General features: G+C 43.2%; 1 protein-coding gene across 1 annotated transcript in view; it reads right to left on the bottom strand.

Annotated features, from left to right (window-relative positions):
• Positions 1 to 624: 624 nt before the first annotated feature.
• Positions 625 to 21,312, bottom strand: part of LOC109989521 (serine/threonine-protein kinase 32C) — an 85,035-nt gene continuing 64,347 nt past the window's right edge. The window contains exons 4-12 of the mRNA XM_020641301.3: positions 20,831 to 21,004; positions 15,072 to 15,109; positions 14,221 to 14,310; positions 13,513 to 13,616; positions 13,297 to 13,413; positions 10,231 to 10,356; positions 9,783 to 9,911; positions 5,955 to 6,022; positions 625 to 4,942 (exon numbers count right to left, since the gene is read on the bottom strand). Coding sequence (XP_020496957.1) covers positions 4,741 to 4,942; positions 5,955 to 6,022; positions 9,783 to 9,911; positions 10,231 to 10,356; positions 13,297 to 13,413; positions 13,513 to 13,616; positions 14,221 to 14,310; positions 15,072 to 15,109; positions 20,831 to 21,004 — 1,048 coding nt within the window. The 3' untranslated portion in view covers positions 625 to 4,740. The remainder of the gene's footprint in view (positions 4,943 to 5,954; positions 6,023 to 9,782; positions 9,912 to 10,230; positions 10,357 to 13,296; positions 13,414 to 13,512; positions 13,617 to 14,220; positions 14,311 to 15,071; positions 15,110 to 20,830; positions 21,005 to 21,312) is intronic.

Genomic DNA, 21,312 nt, shown 5'->3' with positions numbered 1-21,312 from the left:
AAGAGGAGTTCAGGGACAATCTGCCCGAAGTTTCCAATACAGTTTCCGGAGTGCACATTTGAAAACAGTTTTCTAACAGAGAGATCAGAAAATAAGAGTCAACGCTGAAATATACAAATTTTTGTCTTGAGCAACATCATCATTATCATAATAATAGCTTGTGTGAATTCTTCACTCACATGCCAACTCTCAAATGTGCGTCAGAGTATGCCAAAGTGATTTCTTCTAAGCTAAGAACAAATCACAGATAAGAAAACTTTAGTCAATGTCAGAATCTTAATGGGTTTAGAGAACACATTTCTTTTTAACAAAGGTTGGTGAATGAGGCTCTGATTGTTTGCACTTTGCATGTTCTTTGTCCGTGCCTGAGCTTTTCTCTGAAATCTCAAATATGATCACAATCTTTTAAAATGATGGTATAGATCTGTTTCCCCTTTGTGTTGATGGTTCTGAATGGTGGATGTATGAATGAAGACCTTCCACCCCTCATGTCTGCAGGAAGAGAAGTGAATCAGAGTTCAGTTTTTATACTCTGTTCAGTCCTTTTATCCCTCTGCTCTGTGTCGCCCTCTGCAGTCTGTGCTCGTGTATTTGTGTGAAAATGACACAGACACAGACAGGGAGTTACTGGAAGGAGATTTATTTCTTTATCAAAGCAGTTAAAGCAGCATGTTTTTGTTCACACGGAGCAGTTTCAGTTGGTGCAGTAACAAGGCTTCACTGACTCCCCGTCAGAATCCTGCAGCACGAGAACATTATGCAAAAAAAAGGATCACAAGGAGGAAAAGAGTGGCATCATAAATCACTGTTTTTCTTCTTCTTCTTCTTTATCTTAATTTGAGTTCCTCACCGGGGCACTGAGATTCAGACTGTAATCCACAGATATCGACGGTAATGTGACGCCTCGTGAGCATCCAGCGGAGAATAGGAGACATGCTGCTGCAGGTCAAACACGAGCACAACGCCTTTATTTTCAAACACCTAACGGCATCCAGAACATTTACACAGAGAGTAACATGTCAGGAGGGTTTTGCAAGCACGGCCCGATCAGGAAACATCTCTGATATGAAAGAATGAGTGCAGATTAGTAACCTCCTGTATCCGTCAAAATCAGCTGTCAACAAAACAGTTAGTATAAAGCAGACTGGTCGATGAGTCTTAGAAATATCTGAGCTTCTTTTCCACAAATGGAGACATTCAGTGTATTAATAATGCAGCAAATGAAGCTAAAAACAGGCATCAGGTCCAAATATTCTTCTTTCTCTGCTGCAGAAACAATAACGTAACATTTAAGAGCATCACACACACCTCGCTGCACTCATCCAGCGCAGGAACGAGCCTGACGTTTACGGGACCCAAGCGTTAAGACGATCTACGGGATGCCAGAAGGTTCTGCATATCATCTAAAAATATCATGCCGTCCATATAACACTGGATTTATACGATTTTGTACAGTTTAAAGTTCACAAAACTCACTGTCCAAAAAACAGCAAATGCAGGCCAGGTACAGTCTGAGTCTATAGTCAGGTGAGCACTCAGGTGTGCTGTCACCCAAAACTTGTACATGCACAGATCAGCCAATCAGGCTCCAGGCTTTGGCAAAAAAACAAGCTTATACTGTAAAGGTTCATGCAGAAAGAGCGCAGGGCTTCGGACTAAAGTGGTCAGGTATTTAACTTTGGCCGACGTAAAGATGCCACTTTGTATCCCTTTAAGAAGCTTCTTACTCTAATCATGTTTACCGCTTTAGACGTTTGAGGAAATATGGAATCTGCTTTCTCTTTAAGAGTCATAAGATACCATAATGATGTCTGTGTGTTCACCTTGAAGCCACAGGTACAGGAGGAGGCGATTAGCCTAGCTTAGCATGAAGGAGGAAGACACAAACAGTTAGAGGTCTAGCATTGATTTAAACGCCTCAGCCTTGAAACGCAGCTATGTAGTCATCTCTGCGTCTTTGGCACTTGTCAAATCCTCCTCCCAGCATATGTTATTGATATGTTCTGGTGTCTTAAACTAGGCAGCGTGGCTCTGTTTCACTTCCTGCATCGTGTTTGTTGTTGTATTTGTATTGTTCAGCATCAGTCTTTTGTAATATTTTTTCACTGTCATGTCGTCTGTTTTCTGCTCACCCTGCATCTCAAATCATCACTTCCTTCCGCCATGTCTGTCGACTCTCTTCTTCAGCTACTGATGAACAAAGGATGCCTGAAGCAGATGGCGCCCTCTGCTGGTTAAAGAAAGGGTATTGCAAAATATAGTTTTGCCAAATTGATTTAAATCGTCCATATTTATTTTGATATTTGATTGTATTGCGAGGTATCGTTACATCCCTACTGTCAAATAGAATTAACTTTATATCATCCACAGACAAAGTCATTGACTTTGAATCTTACTAGCATACCGTTAGCTTTCTGGCTAACAGATTCACAAAAGCGTTTAACTAGCTAAGGGGGCTACAAACATCACCTGTTGTGAGGTGGTTTCTTAATTTTCCTGTAACTCATAACAATTAATTTAAACATGGGCGTTTTATTTTCTGAGGATTTTTTTAAACCTTGGACTTCCTGTCGAGCCTAGCCTCTAGAATTTATGCTAAGCTAGGCTAACTTTCTCCTAGCTTCAGCGGAATTCTTACAGCACAGATTTTTTTATAAAGAAAGCAAATTGACATATTTCCAAAAACATCCAAGTCAACCTTTAACCCCCCTCCCTACCTGAAAGAGATACTTTATACATAATCACAATATGACCGTATAAATGATTTTCACTTGCAGAAGGAACACTGACTCTATGCTATACTGGGAAAAAGAGACGTACATTCACACACTTAAAGTTCCTTAGAAATGGTTATGCAAATGGTAGAAAAGCTTTGGCATATTCTGCCTACAAGTTGTGCCTGCACACTTGGAAAGAAGAGCCGAACGAAGCGCTCGCAGCTTCACACCGCTCTTCTTTGACTTCGTATGTCGCAGTCCCACATAAAACTGTGGAGAGTTTAAGTACCTACACTGTTCGCTATTTACACTGTTTTCATTTTATTAGGCCTTAGGGTTTAAAGGTGGACTTCTGCTACATGTTCCCAGGTGTTCACACTGGGATTAATGGTGCCACCTTAAACGTAGCACTATCACTATGACAGAAAGAGACTAGCTCGCAGCTACACGTGTAATACAGCCCCAAAACAAGCTCTGCGGGGAGAAGAAGAAGGTACTAAAGGAGCACTTAAAGAAGGGACGAGAGAAGCTATAGGGAGTCTAACAGGTTCTTATAAGATGTGACTGTCGGTCTGTGTTTTCTCCTCAGAAAAGAGATTCTGAATCAAACTGAGCACGGGACTGAAATACGAATCCTCAGGAAACAACCACAGACGAAAGACACTGACTTCCCAAAAACCAAAGTACCTTATCATCCTAAAAAAGCAGAATAAAGAATGGTTATCGGACACTTCTTACCAACGATGTATCCATGGCTACATGTGATTAAAAGGACGGTTTAGATTTATTTTTTGTGTGGGGTTGTGTAAAGCATTGGGTCTCAACTTGGGGGTCAGGAGCCAAAAACAGGTCGCAGAACCATTTTCAGTGGGTCCTGAATGTGTGGCTGGAAAAAAAAAGTCAATACATTTATTTTAATCTTTTTTTTTGTTCCGCTTCATAGCTCTGCATCATGTTTTTTGTAGCGTCTGAGGCAAATCACAGGGCTGAAGTATAGAGACAGAGAATCAGCTGCACTCACATTCACACCTACGGACAATTTTTTAGAGTAATCAATTAACCTAACGAGCATATCTTTGGACTGTGGGAGGAAGCCGGAAAACCCGGAGAGAACCCACACATGCACGAGGAGAACATGCAGACTCCACACAGAGAGGCTCCTGTCAGACGGGGATTCAAACCAGCTGTGAAGCAACAGCGCTAAACACTGCACCACTGTGCCTAATTTAATTTAATTTAATTTTAAACGATGTGCCCCCAGTCGGCCATTGGGGCTTTTGTTTTTAAGGGTTTAGAACCTAAAGTATCACTTTGTTTTGAGCTTCGTTTCAGTGTCAGTGCTCCTGCTGGATCCTCCGAACAGGAGCCGTGCTGACCTTCATCATCAGTAGGTAAAACACTCACCTTATTCATACAACCCCACAGCAAAACAACGTGAACTGTCCCTTTAACAAATACTGATGATTACAGAGAGACAACATGAAAGCAGCGTGTGACTGTAAGAGTGTCTCTGAGGTGTTGAAACAGGAGGAGTGTGACATGAAAGAGTCTGAGAGGAGACAGAAACAAAGACTGAGAGCTGCGTGTTCTGAATTATTGAGTCGTCCCCGTCAGACTCAGAACAGGAAGGCAGTGAGGGCGTCCCCACCGAAAAAACCAACAACCCCCCCCCCCCCTACCCCCGAAGGAAAAACTGCTATTGCTCTGGATGTCATCATGCTCGTGGAGCGTTCAGGATCAACACCTCCTCTACCTTAATTTTCATGCTATATTCTGTAACGTTGCATAGAAGTTAGAGCTTACTCTAGGGCGGGCGGACTAGTAGGCGGGGCTTTCTCTGCTTCATTCATGCCTTACCGGAAGGATGCTACAGAAAAAAAAGGAGGGGGATAAATGATGGGGGCCATTTTGGGTCCTGATGTGCGTTAGTTTCCTCCTCCAGGCTACGACAGAGGAGGGAGGAGATCTGTTGGCGTGGCACAGAGAGGCCTGCGAGCGTCACTGTGAGGCGATATGGTGCTAGCTAGCAGCTGCCGGGGGAGGAGCATACGGAGCCGCACATGCTCAGTTTGGAGGAGGACTCTGGCTCCGGCTCCGGATCGGGTTCGGGTTCTGGTTCTGGTGCGTCGTCATCAGTGGCCCCGGGTTCAGCCTCTCCGTCACCGTCTCCGCTGGCGTCATCGCCCCCCGCCTCGGACTGACCCTCCTCCGGACGCCTTTTCAACCTGACAGAGGTGGATAAAAAAATCACACAAGTACAAGTTTTAGGGGACGCACTTGGATCTAGGGTTAATTACTTTTTTGCATAACTACTTCATCAAATAAAGTAAAAGATAAACTGGAAAAAAAACTGCTCAGTTCAATGAGTTATCCTGTAAAATATGAAAAACCAATATCCACAGAAACACGGTAAGAACATTTTTTGTTTAGATGAAAGTGTCAATCAAGCTGTTGTCACACAATCATCCTTGAAAATTTCTGGACAGGCTTCCCCTGAATTCTTCCTGAGTGACCTGTTCATATGTCCAGAAAACACAACAACATAAAAGAAAATATAAGAACAGAAAATACACCATTGTGTGAGTTATAGTGTGCAACAGGTGGGTTCATGAAGATCGATCGGGTTGCCTGATATAATGTAAATGTCATCAACTCCGCCTGCTCGCTCACGGTGAACTGCATAGTTCCTGCTGCATTAACACATTGATTCACTCTGACCTTACACGGTGTTTTCTGGGGAGCTGGCAGGAGAAAGTCTGGATACATCTGGGGTGAAAAATGTGTTTTGATGTGTTCACACATGAAGCTCCTGAAAACTTTGTGGAACTTTTAGGAATTTTCTGTACGTGTGAAAACACAATATGATAGTGCTCTGTCTGCACCCCCTCCCCTCTGTGCTCCCTCAAAAGCCACGCCCCCTCACTTACATGCACAAGTTTTTACAGACTTACAACTGATACAGATGACGGATTTTCTTTGTTCCTTTTTCAGAGAACATGAGTTATTAATTTCAGGACCTAAAGACAACATCAACTAAAATCTTAAAAAGTGGATCTGGAGAAAATTACCAACCCTGCCTTTAATATGTCAGTACGGCCTTCTCATACATGTTTTTTTACTAATATTTCTCCTTTAATATGTCTCTCTCTCTCTCTCTGCGTCACTGTTTGAAAGTTGAAACAGAATGTGTGCTTTCAGCCGTGTTAGCGCTGGTCTGCTGCTCCTGTGCTCTCTTACTTCTCTCGGTTGAAGATCATGAACTCCTGCTGCACCACGTCAAGGCACTCCTGTAGGTAGTCGTTCTCCTGCAGGCAGAGGACAAAGCAGAACATCGTCAGCAACGTCGAAGACCTTCACGTGTTCCTGATCGACCTCTGAGGGGAACATTCATCCTCATTTCCTCTCTTCCCTCCGTCGCTCTTTTTGAACCTCGTCATGAATTGTTTGTGAACTTCCTCAAATTGGATGTTTGGCCTGAGACAAAAATAGATGCTCATATTTCCGAAAGCACTTGAGGCCATGACAACAGCAGTGAAGGCTTCATAATTTAATAATCTGGGTAATAACGCAGTGCAAGCACACACACACACACACACACACACACACACACACACACACGTCTCATAACCAGGCTAATATTCGAGGCACACACTCCTCACACACACACACACACACACACACACACACACAGGGCTGACGGTAATAAGTGTGTGAAGTCATGATGAGTGTGTGATGGGGACAGGCTGTTTCTCATAAATACTGAGAGGATTCCTCCTGTCGGCTGTAAATAACTTAACACAGAGAGGCCGAGGAGACAATCTGACTCCTGATCTGTGGCCAGAACACGATGCTGATTTAAAAACAAGTCTCAGCTTTAAAATTAATGGATGACTCCATTAAATTCTACAACAACAAAACCATTTTGAGTGTGTCCTTTATGTCATTTGATGTTATTTCCTTGACGATGATCTTGTAGTCATCCACTCAGATTCATTGTGTTCATAGCGCTGATGAAAAGAGGAAATAAAGGTTACAGAGAGTCAGGCTGACATGCACCAAATTATAATAATTATGTCTTGAATTATAAAGCGCCTTTCAAGGGACCAAAGGAACATCAGAACACACAAACAAAACAACACAATTAACTAAGTCCATAAGCTGAGGTGAACAGGCGGGTTTTCAAAGGTTTTTGGAACATGTCAAAGGAGCATTGTGGGTAACAATGTTCCAGAGGGTGGGGGCTGCCACGCTGAAGGCTCTGCAGGTTGGTGTGGGGGAGTGGAAAGCAAACCAGGGTCAGAAGTTCAGGGTCAGAGTGTGGGGATGGAGGAGGTAAGAAAGGTACTGGAGAGGGGGGGAAGCTGTGCTGAGATGTGTAGGAGAGGAGGAGGATTTTGTATGTGATGCAGGACTTGACCTGGAGCCAGTGAAGGTGGATCAGGGTGGGGGTGATATGCTGCCTGGGCATACCATGCCTAAGAACACCCCTAAAGTCCAATTGGTTTGACTAGTGTGAGTGCTGTGCTCAAGTATGGTACACTTCCTTGGCTATGGCACGTTTAGAAGAGGAGTGCTTCAGCACGGTACAGTTCATGCACGAGCACAAGCACGCGGGTACACAACGTGGACAGCCTTCATTCTGGAGAATCCCGGAGTGTTCTGTCTGTCTCTGACTAACACAACTCAAAATAAGACACAATGTCAGTAAAGTAGCTGTCAGGTTCTCTGTGTTGTTCTCTGATGTGCGGACGCTGACTCGACCGTGCTTCCCTTTTTATTTTATTTTTCCAGTCCATCTGTAATGTAATCTGAGCACACTTCATAATAACATAAAGTCATGCATGTGTTGTTTTGCGACGTTACGTACAAGAGGTAACCTTTGCTCAGGCCGGGTTAGTCCTGGAGCAGTGTGAGTGCAGGCCAGCGGGGGAATGGGGAAGGAGGGAGGGGGGGGGCAATCATGCTTCAGCCTGGTACGGGACAGTTTTGCCTGGTGTGAGTGCGCCCTGAGTCTAACCTAAGCTAACTACTATGAGGACTTTACCTCTGTATGAGCGTCCTGTGCTTTCTACCAACTGAGCTAAACCGTTAACTGCACATGTAAATGAATAGTTGAACAAAAGTGAAGCCAAAATATCTCAATGGTGCTGACCAGTGTTGGAAGAAACGCATTACAGTAACTCCACTACTATGTGTGTTAAAGTGTAGTAACTAGTTACTTCTCAAATCCATTGACGCCATTACAGAAAGTTAAAAGCAGTCGGTACTCGTTACGTTATAGCCAAGGTTTTCATCATTTGAAAACCATACACATGAAGCTACAGACAAGCAGACAGTTAACTTAGCATAGCGATAACACTATCTCTCTCAATCAAAAACAGGAGAAAATATGCCAGACAAAACCTCCCTGTTTCCCATTTCTTGTGTTTGCGACGAGGCCAGCAAAGCCATTTCTGTTTAGAGTCAGGCTCCTCAACTCGTGCAGAAATATTCCTTTGAATCTGAACTGCTTTTTCTTCATCTCTTCTAAAGTCAGGACGATAAAAGGTTTGGAAAAAGTGTGAGGAATCCTTCAATTTAAAACCCTTTTTGTTGTTGTTGTGTAACGATCTTGACATCCTGCAAAGGATTCATCTAATTTCCCTCCGTTCAGTCTCTCTCTTTTTTACAACCAGCAGTAGAAAACACAGAGTGACATTAAAGGAGAGATTCCTGTCTGATCTTAACGCTGTAATCAGTGAATGTCCTGGATGCCTGCAGCGGGGAGACTTGTACAGCGAGCCTCTCTTTATGTCTCTCAATGTTCCTCATGTCATGAGGAGGAAGACGCTCCTGCAATCTAAAAATATACAGTTTTGACAGGAAGTGACAGAGCGGAGAGGGAGGTAAACCTGAGCCGCATTATTATCCTCCTGTCCTGTCTCGTCATGTGTGAGTTATACCTCCTACTGTACACAGCAGGTTATTATTTAAAGATGTGTGTGTGTGTGTGTGTGTGTGTGTGTGTGTGTGTGTGTGTGTGTGTGTGTTTGTGTGCTGGTGGAAACAACACTAATCTGATGTGCACATGGATACTGAGATCACATTAACGTGGAGGCAGTAAATCACAGCCTTGTGCGACGGTAAACAAGCGTTTTAAATGGGACTAAAAATAACCCTCGCTACCATCAAAGAGAATAAAAGCCTTTTAACAGATGACGTGACATCTTGAATTCCACCTTCATCCTAACAGCTCCTCCTCCTCCTCCTCCTCTTCAGCACTCTGCTTTTTAACGCTGGCGTTATCACCATCTCGCCGTTTTCTCTCAAATCTGAAGCCAGAATACAAAAGACCATGAAGGCGCAATATACATTTAATCTGTTATTAAATATTATTATTATTACTATTTTTATTATTAATAAAAGATGAAGCAGATGAAAAGCTCTTCTGATGAGTTTGAGCCTCTCGTACACACACCACCAATTCACGGCGCCATATTTACGCCTCTGCGACGTCGTGCTAATGCTAACTCTTTAACTCAGTAGAAAGCCTCACAGAGCAGCAAGAAATTCCGCCAGTCTCACAGATGACTGGAGTAGATCCTGAAGTATGTACTAATTAAAAAAAAGACTTTGAATCATGAATCCAGAATCGTTTTGAATCAAAAATAGACTCTGAATTGAATGGTGACCCCAAAAATTGAGATTGAATCATGTGTATATCTATATCTATCAATCTCTAAAGATCAGAGATAGATCTAAGAAAGATATCGGTGATTATATCAGGATCAGAATTCCCCCTAGTATTGGTATTGGCCCCAAAAATCCTGTATCAGTCGGGCCCTACATCTGGCTAATAGTACAGGAAAAAAACTGAAGGCTTCAAAACAGAACTTTCTTAATCGAATTGTTGAAATAACGATTGCTATAACTTCTTCTTTTGTGGTTTTGAGATTATCAATGAGCTCTAACAGTTAAGAATATTTCAGTCATTCAGGCTCAGAGTGATTACTCGCAGCTTCTATCATCGTTAAGAGACCATGAGGTCCAACCAGCAGCCCCGTGCAGAGGACAGGTGTCACTCACAGACTGTGAATCTTTGCTGTTGTCTCGGGATCTGTTCTTGGCCAGCCTCTTCTTCTTCTTGTGGAGGGGGCGGGACTCCAGGATCATCTCCTCCAGCTCAAAGGTGGGGTCGCAGTGCAGCCGACCTTTCTGTAGGAGGGAGATGTGCACGAGCCGATCATACACACACACACACACACACACACACACACACACACACACAGGATCATAAATCATGAGGTACACAGAACCACAAAGTGCACACATACAACACACAAATACACTCACACACACACATACAGTATGTGCTCTACGTTAATGTGCACAAGCTTTATGAGGAGGATGCATTCAGCTGCTTTGCATTATTTAGTCGGTACACATGCTCATTACGATCTGCAAACACGAAGACGCGCCCGTGTGTGCCTTTAAGTGTTTATTATGTGTGCGCGCCGACGGCTCTAAAACTCACATTAGGAACAAATCCGGCCTCTGTCTTCTTTTCGTACACGGCGTCCCAGTTGACGTCAGCGAGGTAGGGAGAAGTCTGCATATCAGACAGGCTGGAGAAACGATGCTCAGGGTTCACTGTCAAGAGCTGGAAGGACAGGACACACACACAATCACACACACACACACACACACACACACACACACACACACACACAGGAATGTTACCTACTGCATGTCACCTTCACAACTTCCCTCCTCACTCTCAGCCGGGCTCTGCTCTCCGGGAGGAGAAATAGACTCCATAAATTGAGGGTGAAAAATAGAAATCAATTTGATGGTTTCCGTCCTCTCTGTTGTGCACTTTGAGACGGCAGACGTGCAGCCAGACTGTGTTTCTGTGCTAAGTGAAGGGAACATAACAAGGAGCCAAAAATACTCTCGTAAATTTGTAATCCTTCCTGGCTTCCCTGAAACTATCTCTCCACAAAAACTTCAACATTTAATATTTAAGGTTTTCATCCGGGCTGGACGCACTTCATAAATTCAGAGTTCTTGCTTTCAATACAGAACTATCGTGATGCGTCTTCAAATATCTCATACAGGAAAAATTATAAGAGATTTTTCTTATTGGAAATGTTTGTAAGCAGGCACAAGAGAGAGCACATTATATTAAAAACATAGAAAAGACATTATGATATCATCAATCATTTAAATGTAATATCACTGCTGCAGCAAAGTTTCCCGCATACTCCTTTCTCCTCCTGCTAGGCATCACCAATTTATTCTGAAAAAAAAAATCACAATGTCTCTGTTCGTCTGCACCTTTGTCAGGGTGTGATCTCAACTCATTAGATATCTCTGTTAATCGTCCTGTAAATAGGTACATTTTGTGAGGTAGAGTCTCAATGTTGATTTAATTATGCATTAATCGGACTAACGGATAGCCTAGCGGTTATGCCACATGTGTAGAGGCTGTAGTCCTCATTGGAGCGGCCGTGGGTTCAAATCCAACCTCTGCCCTTTGCTGCATGTCATCCCACCTTTCTCTCCTCCCAACATTTCCTGTCTCACTTCAGCTGTCCTATACAATAAAGGCAACAATGGCCCCCATAAATATATATTTAAAAAAATGATGCATCAATCAATCAATCATTATTTGTATATCGTCAATTCCTAATATCTCGAGACTCTTTACAAACGAGCACATGGGATGATACGCAGGAAGGATTTCTTCTTTGTATTCCTCACATTCCTGTCGTCCACACTTTCTTGCTGCTGATGTCGGAGGTCAGAGCAGGCCGTGCATGAATGAGGACGGCGGTGGTTGTGGAGACGACACAGTTATGTCCCTGCATGTATGTTCTCTGCTCTAATGCCGGTCAAATTTGAACTTTGTACTTTGACTTTGTGCTTTTCCCTTCATTTACTGCATGTGGATATTGGGGTGAGAGACTTCTGAAGATTGAGAGACACTTCTAGTCAGACTAAATGTCTCACACCTGAGCACACACAGTAGGTGGAGCTTTGTCTACTTAAGATCATGGTGGGGATTGTTTGAGAACACATGTGACAAAGGTTCAGAGGGACCCTAACGTTGTGATTGATGCCGAGCAAGGGTAGTGTGCAGGATTTTGTCTTTTTACGTGAGAGTTTGTCATACGCACCTACTTCCTGGGATAGTTGGATGTGCGATCACCTCCTTAAAACCTTCTCTGAGCTAAAGAAAACGATCCAGGCTGAGCAGTGAGTTTGTGAGCATGTGACCCAACCTCCATGCGAGAGTCAACAGTGAGACGTGGAGATATCAGGAAGAGCTATCAGAAGCAGAAGTCTCACAGCTAACCACTACTTTGACTTCTACTTCAGTCAGATGTAATCAAAGTACAGCTACAGTACTTTTTACTTCCCTACCCTGTCAGTAAGATATATACTACTAAGAAAAGTTTTTCATCCATTTCATAATTTATTTATGTTAATATTTTCCACAGTCATTTTTTTAAATATGTTGCCACCACAGGAATACCAGACAAATTCAACCAACAGGGGGCACTGTTAATCAAATCAGACACTCATCAGGTTCCCATCAAAAATGTTTCCATAATTAAGACGGATGATTAAAGTCACATATTCCACTAAAACAAAAGGTGGCTCAGTTTAGTTTGAATCGCATCAGTCTGGGTTTTCTCCTCGGGGTAACCACGGGAAACGATAACAGGATCTGACTTTGTTGTCATGTTAACTCTCTCCCCGTGCTTTATTTCCTTCTGAGGGTCAGCGGCTGATTCAGTTTTCTCCTGCAGGGCCGGCCGAGTCCAGACATGGTAATCGATCAGCAGCCGAGCGGAAGAGACCGGAGCTCGGCCCAGAACACTCAGACACTCTGCACATGCACGCACTCTCTCGCACCGACTCTCTGCCACAAAATGTCCTGTTTAACAAGCCAGAGCTCCTCATGCTGACACTCAAATCTCAAACTGACCACGAAAAAAAAAACAGCAAGAGGAGCCAAGATGATCTTTCAGCACATTTCCTCTTTAAGAGAACAACAAAGGAGGACTTTTATATAACAGCACGAGTCTGGGTCAGAAAAGTTTTGAGTTCCTTCAACAGGAAGACTTTCACTTTTTAAAAGAACAATGTGAGATTAAAGGACATGTTTGATGAATGATATCGGCAGAAATACTCTCTCTCTCCTCTCTCTGTTTCTGTGCTTCCATCCTTCAGATTACCATCTGTCGTTTCTTTCCTCCTTTGCCCCGAAGGTCTCGGCTCATCCTCCCCCCCTCCAGCTTCTGTCCCCCCCTCAGTACCTGCTTCCTCAGAGCTGTTTTATCCTGATATGAACCCCAGCATCACATCTTTATCTCCTACTTTCCCCCCTCCTGCTCCTCTTCCCAGGGAGGACTATCAGGGTCCAGGCACCCCCTTAAGTTCATCTCCTTATATTTTTACTTTTACAAAAATGGAGCCTGAAACTCATTTCATACGGACTTAAGAGTGGGTTTCTTAGATAACTTATCTGAGTTACTTCCTTCAAATTAAAGAGCTAATCCTTATTGATGCCCCTCTTGAGGGTCCAGCTCACCTTCCTCATGAGGGAGACCAGGTCTTTGGGCCAGGTCGGGCTGTACTGGACGCTGACCGTGCTGAAGAGCTGGATCAGAGACTCCACAGAGTTACTGGCGTGGATGTCGTAGGGCCTCTGGTCACACACAAAGACATGAAACAGAGTCATGAGAAAGAGAGAGACAAGATTGGAGCTCAGGTTTCAAACTTTTAAAAAAATGAAATGATGCCTTACCCATCCACGCAGCACTTCAAAGACCGTCACCCCTAGTGACCACCAGTCCACCTCAAAGGCGTAGCCTGTCCCTCCACTAACAAACGACTGGAAGATCTCTGGGGCTGAAAACAGAGAAAACTTCTCAAACAGCTGCATGAACATGTGGAGAGAGAGAAAGAGAGAGGAGGAAGAGAGAGAGAGAGAGAGAGGAGGGAGAGAGAGAGGAGGAGGGAGAGAGAGAGAGAGAGGGAGAGAGGAGGAGGAAGAGAGAGAGAGAGAAGGAGGAAGAGAGGGGGGGGTGGAGAGAGCGATTTCATGTGCAGGGAGCCACAAGAAAGCGTTCATCTATCATCAGCTGAGCGATGCAGAAACATGATGACATGGAACACATTAGAATTCCTGCTCTGGCACTTCAGCGATAAACATCATTTAAAAAAGTGCATCTACTCGAACCATTGGACATCGTGACAATAACAGGTACATTTAGAGAAGTAGGATGATTATGTAACCAAAAAACAGTCGCTTTAGAGCCACCAGACTCCATTGACCAAAACAGTGATTTAACAAACAGAACATGAGAGTTAATGTTCACCAGCTGCCTCAATCAGACAAATAACCATTAAAAAAATGGAAACAAAAGAAAATAACAAACAAAAACCGGGTTATTAATTTATTTGCTCAAAGAAATCAGAAAACACCAAAGATGGTCGACAAGAAGTTTGTTACCCATGTAGGGCTTTGTCCCCGCTAAGGCTGTGGCTCTCTCTCCGTCCTTTATTATTGTGGCGATGTTGAAGTCCGTCAGGTGAGCGTGACCTGAAAAAAAATGAGAAGAAGAACCACAATTGATCCAAATCAAATCCAAAATTCTGTTTTAATCAATGAATGTGTCCGACCTACATACAGAGAAGCAGTGATAATAAAACATGACCCCCTCATTAGACTGGATCACTGAGTCTTTGTGGTTTTGGTACCTTTGGGACTCATTATCAGTCCGTGTGGTCAGATTTGTGTCCTACTCGTCCTGATGGACTCTGCCTCACTGCTGCCTGTTTACTGAGCACTTTACAGGGTTGTTCTGTTTCATAATGCCCACTTATCTCCTGATAATACAGACACAACAAGTAGATACCAGAGCTCAAACTGGAAGAATGTTTTGTTGGCATTTTCATTCTTAATTAAAGGAGCAATAAGTAACCTGGCACCTAGTGTTTAAAATGGGTACTGCAATCCAAATTCAAAACATTGGAGAGAGCGATTAAGCTGCAGCAATTAACACTTTGGTTGTTTTGAGGTTAGTTTGAGCTTTAAACAGTGAATGCAGTGTGAGGAGTCCTTGTATGTACAAGGTTGTATCATCTGCATAACAAATGATAATAGAAGAGTGTGAGAGAATATTAATACTGCTTATATAGACTCTAAATAATCATAACGGTCCAGTGACTGGCTCTTGTTGTTGCTCCCCATCTTAGCCAGTTTACATGTAAGCAGCTCTGAAAGCTTCTTTTTCCTGCTAATCATAGAAGCCTGAACTTTAACACACTCATGCACAGAGGAAACAGTTCACGCTCTCTCACCTTGCTCGTCCAACAGGATGTTGTCTGGCTTCACGTCTCTAAAGGAAACAAAATCAGACACTTCAATCAGATACTTAAAAAAATGTGATGAAGCGTGGCGGGCAAAACGCAAATAAATAGTTCAACCTTCTTGTGTTTTCTAATTTGCTGCCATGCGAGCACCAAGATATAAGGACTGACAGGGCTGTTCACTGTCGTATGATTTAAAAAAAATGTACTCCTGCAAATGACCTTTATGTTTTTAAAGATATATTTTTGGGCTTTTTGTACCTTAATGGTAGAGATAGGACAGTGGATAGAGTTGGAAATCAGTGACAGAGAGAACGGGGAACGACAAGTGGGAAAGAAGCCACAGGCTGGACTCTAACTCGGGCCACCCACCTGGAGGACCACAGCCTCCGTACATGGGGTGCCCACACTACGCCACTGGCGCCGCAAATAACCTTAATTTTAATCATTAATTCTGCAAACATTATTCAGGTTAACATGAACATATTTGCAATATTGAACTGAGTCTAATGCATTTGTATCCCCTGATGCAGCAGCAGCTTTTGGTATTTTTTCCTTTGAATTACAGCAGAGGAAGACATTGCAACACAACATGTAACAGGCAGGAGGTCGGTCAACTGTGGAGAAAAAAACACAGAACTTTTCAGGTTTTGAGGGTTTTTCTCTGCGCCTGAGAGGTTTTAGGTTTTATTGATAAAGGTTAAAGAAAAAAGAAAAATGGAGACACACTTGTTGAATTGTTGGTGTCTTTAAAAGTGTTTCATAATCAGAGTTTTTAAAAGAGTCTGATTTGTTTAGATAATCTCCAGTTTACTCACACATGCAAACACTGTAACAGGCGTAGTTTATAGTTTAGATGTACACAGTATGTGTGGATGTGAAAGTCTGTAGGAGGTGTTTGTAGGCTGATGCATGTGTGAATTACATGTTGGTGTAATGTGTGTGTGTGTGTCTGTGTGTGAGCATGTGTGAAGAAGAAATTCTCTCCCGCATTTCAAACGTTGCTGGAGAACACAAGCGTCAGAGATCCCCCTGGAGGATCCTGCAGGTCTGTCTGCACATGCAGCGGACACAATCACAGCCCTGCACACACACACACACACACACACACACACACACACACACACACACACACACACACACACACACACACACACACACACACACACACACACACACACACACACACACACACACACACACACACACACACACCAATCTCTCCACAGGCAATTAACAGAGCCCACACATCTGATTTAATTACGCCTCACATCATGCTGGTGTGGAGAACACACACGCTCCGCAGAGAGCAACGACACCTCCCAATGGATGCATTTGTTCACTGCGGCTATGCTACGCTAAGTTGATGGTGATATCACGTGCCAAACTCTTGGAGAGGAGAGGCGAGGGGTCAGAGGGATCGGGCAGCATAAAGCTGGAGGGAAAAACATGCACACATGTTCCCATGCGGCATCTTGGTGCAAGTGTCAGCTTAAATCTGAGCTGATTTTTTTTTTTTTATTCACTAAATGTTGGATTCAGTCTGCAGCTCGAGACATGAGACAACATGTAAAGTAACATCTTATTATGCAGAAGAAGAAGAATAGATACGTAAGCAGGTTGCAGGTTGAACTAGTGACATGGTGTATGAGGATGACAAATGAAGAATCCTGGTGGTCGGTGCAGAGACTAAACAGAAGAAAAAACAGAAAATGACTTTTTCTTCTCTCTTCTCAGAGGACCAGTTTTACCTCCTTGGGCATGGTGGCGGCTGACTGTTGCTAGGAGACCAGAGACCCTTCTTCCCACAGTTGGTGCAACAAAATAATTGTATAGTATTCTGCTGTCAAAAACTTACAGCGTGGAACTAAATTGCAGAGCCGTAGAAGAGCGTGGGTCCCCGCGGGGGAGGAGTGGGGAACACAGACACAACCATGTCAAAGGCAGAACAGCTGATGTCAAGGACGGAGAGGCGGAGAGATGAGAAGCATCCATCGGCTTTTTCTGAGAGTAGGTCCGGCGCTTACATTAAGGATGTGTTTGCTAAAGACACTACATGACTTAGCAACACCCGGGTGAATGGCAGCAGCTGAGACAGAACCCGTGTGGAAGCCGACTTGCAGAAGCTATCCCCCCCCTCTCTAGAGTCGATGCTCACACAGGTCACCATGTGGTGGACACTGAAGCTTCAGTGTTTATCCAGCTCTGCATCGGTCTGTAAACCTTTCTGTGTTCTAACCTCTCTCCATTTTTCAAAAGCATCTCCAATATTGATCCTAGTTTGAGCACGTTTCTGCTCGTGGAGCTTATTAGAAACATGCAGAGGCTTTTTAGGTCGGGTACAATCACTTCTATCTGAACCACTTCTCTTGCCCGCTGCAACACCTGTTGGTTTGACCTGATAACTGCTCTCATATCTGGAAAACCAAGGGGCGTCCAAAACCGCCGTGTGGGGGTGCCTTAAAACCGTTTACCTTCTCTGGTCCAAACAAATCCAGAGCATTCAGGACCAGAATCTAAAGTTAGAAGGAGGACATACTGGCTGCTGCATTGTTGTCAGAGAAGCCAGCACTTCAACATAACATGTTTCCTTAATGTCTGACCATATAGTAAGGTCACTTTATCATTTCACTCTCTACACATCTTACTGATTGGACCTTTAACAAAAACATAAAAGTGGAGAAGTAATTCTTTACCTTAATATACCAGGAATATCTCCATTGAGAAAAAAGCACAAGGGAGTTCTGGTCAAGATGGAAGCATGAATAAACCAAAATGTTTCTATTATTTACCCATTTTTCCCAATGTGAAAGAACAGATCATTTCTACCCATTACCTTGCTAAATGTTCAGGTGAATCAGACGCTCAGGATTGCTTCACTGTCCACAGACTAAAACACACACACACTCTCACACACACCGTCTGTTGTTTGAAGAAGAAATGAAGCCCCTCTGAGGTTTTAAACAAGGTTCAAACAGTTTTTCAGCCATCTGTGATTCTAAATCTGCAGTCTGCAGGGATCCACACACACACACACACACACACACACACACACACACACACACACACACACACACACACACACACACACACACACACACACACACACACACACACACACACACACACACACACACACACACACACACACACACACACACACACACACACACACACACACACACACACACACACACCCTGCTGTGCTCAGCAGATCTGCACAAAGAGCCGTGGATGGAGGGTCCACTCTGGTTGAAGATGATGAATGTTTACACTTAACAGAAACATACACGAGGATGTTTCCATGTGTGTAAAATGAGAACAGGGATGATGAGGAAACACCTTCAGCTCACACAACCTTCAACTACAGCTGCAGGTTAAACTGGAGCACGACGGAGCCGATGGAGAGGGCACACTAGTATTTCTACGAGGAGCCGCAGCCCGATGCCCTCTGTGTGTCTACAGACAGGATGTACTTTTACCGCTGAGGTGAAAGAGGAGGCAGGAGAGATAAGTCAACAGGATATGATGAAGGGGGATGTGAACTTATATACTTATACTTAAACACTTGAGTCATGTCTACAGGAGTGCACATGAAGCTGGTTAGAAAGACGCTGTGACTTTGTGGTGCTGACATGAAGGATTATTTCCTCTGAGACAGAATGACGGCCGTTCTGTGTACCTTTACCTGTTCATTAACAATGTTTAATGTAAAGACAGATATGGACACTGACAGAGCCTTCTGACTATACTCTACCTTCTTTGTGCCCATATTTCTGCACATTCAGTCCTATGAAAGCTGCTCAGTGGCGCATGAAGCAAAATAAAAGTCAGACTTCAGCGTGTAAAAGTATCCTGATCTTCTGCGTTACTGGGCCCACAGAGCATGCACACTTGGAGTCGCAGTCCTGTGGATCTGATCTGCGTTCATAATGTCGACAAAATTATCTCTGAATTCGACTTTTATTGCATTTTACAACTTTTAGGACTATTTATTTATTATTTATTAGAGGATTATAAAAAGGTTATCTAAAGTGTTCATATAGGGAAGTTGATGTACCTCATAGAGAAATGTATTCGCTGATTTTTAATCGTCTCTTTCCCAATGTAAGCTTAAAGGGAAACTTCTTTTTGAACCTGATAGCGTCACGTGACGCTGCAGTACCAGGTTCAGCCACAATGCAAAATTAGCTTCAGCAGTCATGTGCACTCTCTGGGGGCTCGACATGGATATCCATCAGAACAGCTGGGTGAAGATTGGAGGATTGAATATCTGTGTTCCAGCACCGAGCTTATGATGCTGAAACGTTCCTCAAGTTCAAGTTTAGTTTGTCACCGCAATTAATCATCTGGGTTTCTTCTGGAGCAAAAATCAGCCTTTCAATGTGAAAGAAAAAAGATTTGACATTTATCGTGAGAACATTTTTAGTCATATCGCCCAGGCCGAGGTCATCACTATGTTTCTCTGGAAGATAAAAGTATAAAAACACGTTTGCATTCTGTTCCTCTCGAGAAGTCTCAAACACAAAGCCTATTGACAGTTAATAAAAGGTATGCATTGTAAAGGCATGTTTTGTTTCTACACTCAGATGTTTAGATTGACATGTTTGTGTGCATTTGTTTAGCATATTCTCATGAAAATCACCAAAACGAGGATGCATTAAAAAGTACTACAGGCACTGGAGGAGGACTTCTTTGAAGCGGTCTCTGAGGGTGAAAGTAAAGACGTCTGACTTTTACATGAATTCATTCTGCAGTTCCAGTTAAAGAATAAATCATTACACTCATAAATCATCAATAATAATAATAATATTAAACGCTGTGAGCTGCAGAAGCAGAACAGAAAAGCTCCTGAATACTAAAAGTCACAGACGTCACCTTGAGCTGATATTCACTCTGAGTTCTTTTGCTGCAGAAGCTATGAACTCAAACTCAGCTTTAGTATTTTTGATGAAATAAAATATAATAAAGACGTGAGCTGACACTGGGGCTTTGGGTCTATTCTGAAAGTATTCTGAGTTAGAAGAATTATAGATACACGGTCCGGGAATGTTTCTCTCATTTGTCTTTGTTTTCTGAAAGATTGAATCAGAACCCAGGAAATAGGACGTCTGTTCTCTCAGTGAGTGTCGTCGAGTTTAATGACTTTTTATTCCGTGCAAAACTTGAACACTAAGGAGCTAAAGGAATCCAAAGCAGCGTCAAATCCATAAATCACAATTACAGAAACAAAACAACAGTGACGGCTAGAAGTGGTGGCATTCATGGCAATTTAAGAATATGTTAGGATTCAAATGGAAGCTGCATTAGTCAATATTTTTCAATTAAAAGGGTATTTCTATTCGATATAAACCTCGGCCCTAAGTTTTGTTCAATATGACTGAAAATAATACTTGAATTGACCCAAGAGATTCTTTCAGCCTGCAGCAGTGAAACATCATTGTCCCTGACAGGCTCTGTGTCTTTAGCTTTTTCTTAAAGGTGCAAAGGGACTCTGCATATCAAATGGCGTTTGGAAGTTCGTTCCACCACCAGGGGGCGAGAGCCAAGGACTGAAGCCTCCGTACGTGGGGTGCAACATAACTGATTGCATCACATTACTGGAGATACAGAAGCTGCGGATTTCAACCCAACAGTTTTAAATACTGTATTTTACCTGCACAGTAACGAGTTCCAGCATCTATCTGGATAAAAGAGGAGGAAGATATCGTGCAAGGTGAGTTTGAGACATGGAGAAGTTGAGTGAGCACCTGTGGATGATGTGCTGACTCTGCAGGTAGTCGAGCGCCAGCGTCATCTCGCAGAGGTAGAGTTTGACGGCGTCCTCGCTGAACTGGACACTCTGCTGCAGGTGGTAACGCAGGTCTCCTCCCAGCAGGAGGTCCACCACCATGAACATGTCCTCCTCATCCTGGAACGAGTACCTGAGAGCCGGGGAGGTACAGAGGGAGACACACAGCGCTCACTCAGTGTGCAACATGTGAAATATAAACAAAGACCGAGCACACACACAACATAAACACAACACTTCTTTTGCGTGCTGAACATATGCAAAGCTTGCTCTGTAAACATCTGCAGACACACATGCATGTTTACAGGAACTCACACAAAGACAAACATGGTGGATATATCTGTGAGCGACAACATTTATTCATGCTATAATCTCTGTGTACAAAGACTCCAACGTTGTCTTTTATATTCCATAGTTTTCAGAGTTATTTCCTCACAGTTT

This window comes from Labrus bergylta, chromosome 10 (genome assembly GCF_963930695.1).
Source record: "Labrus bergylta chromosome 10, fLabBer1.1, whole genome shotgun sequence".
Taxonomy (NCBI): domain Eukaryota; kingdom Metazoa; phylum Chordata; class Actinopteri; order Labriformes; family Labridae; genus Labrus; species Labrus bergylta.
Note: the sequence above shows the minus strand (reverse complement) of the source record. Positions and strands in the feature narration are given on the sequence as shown.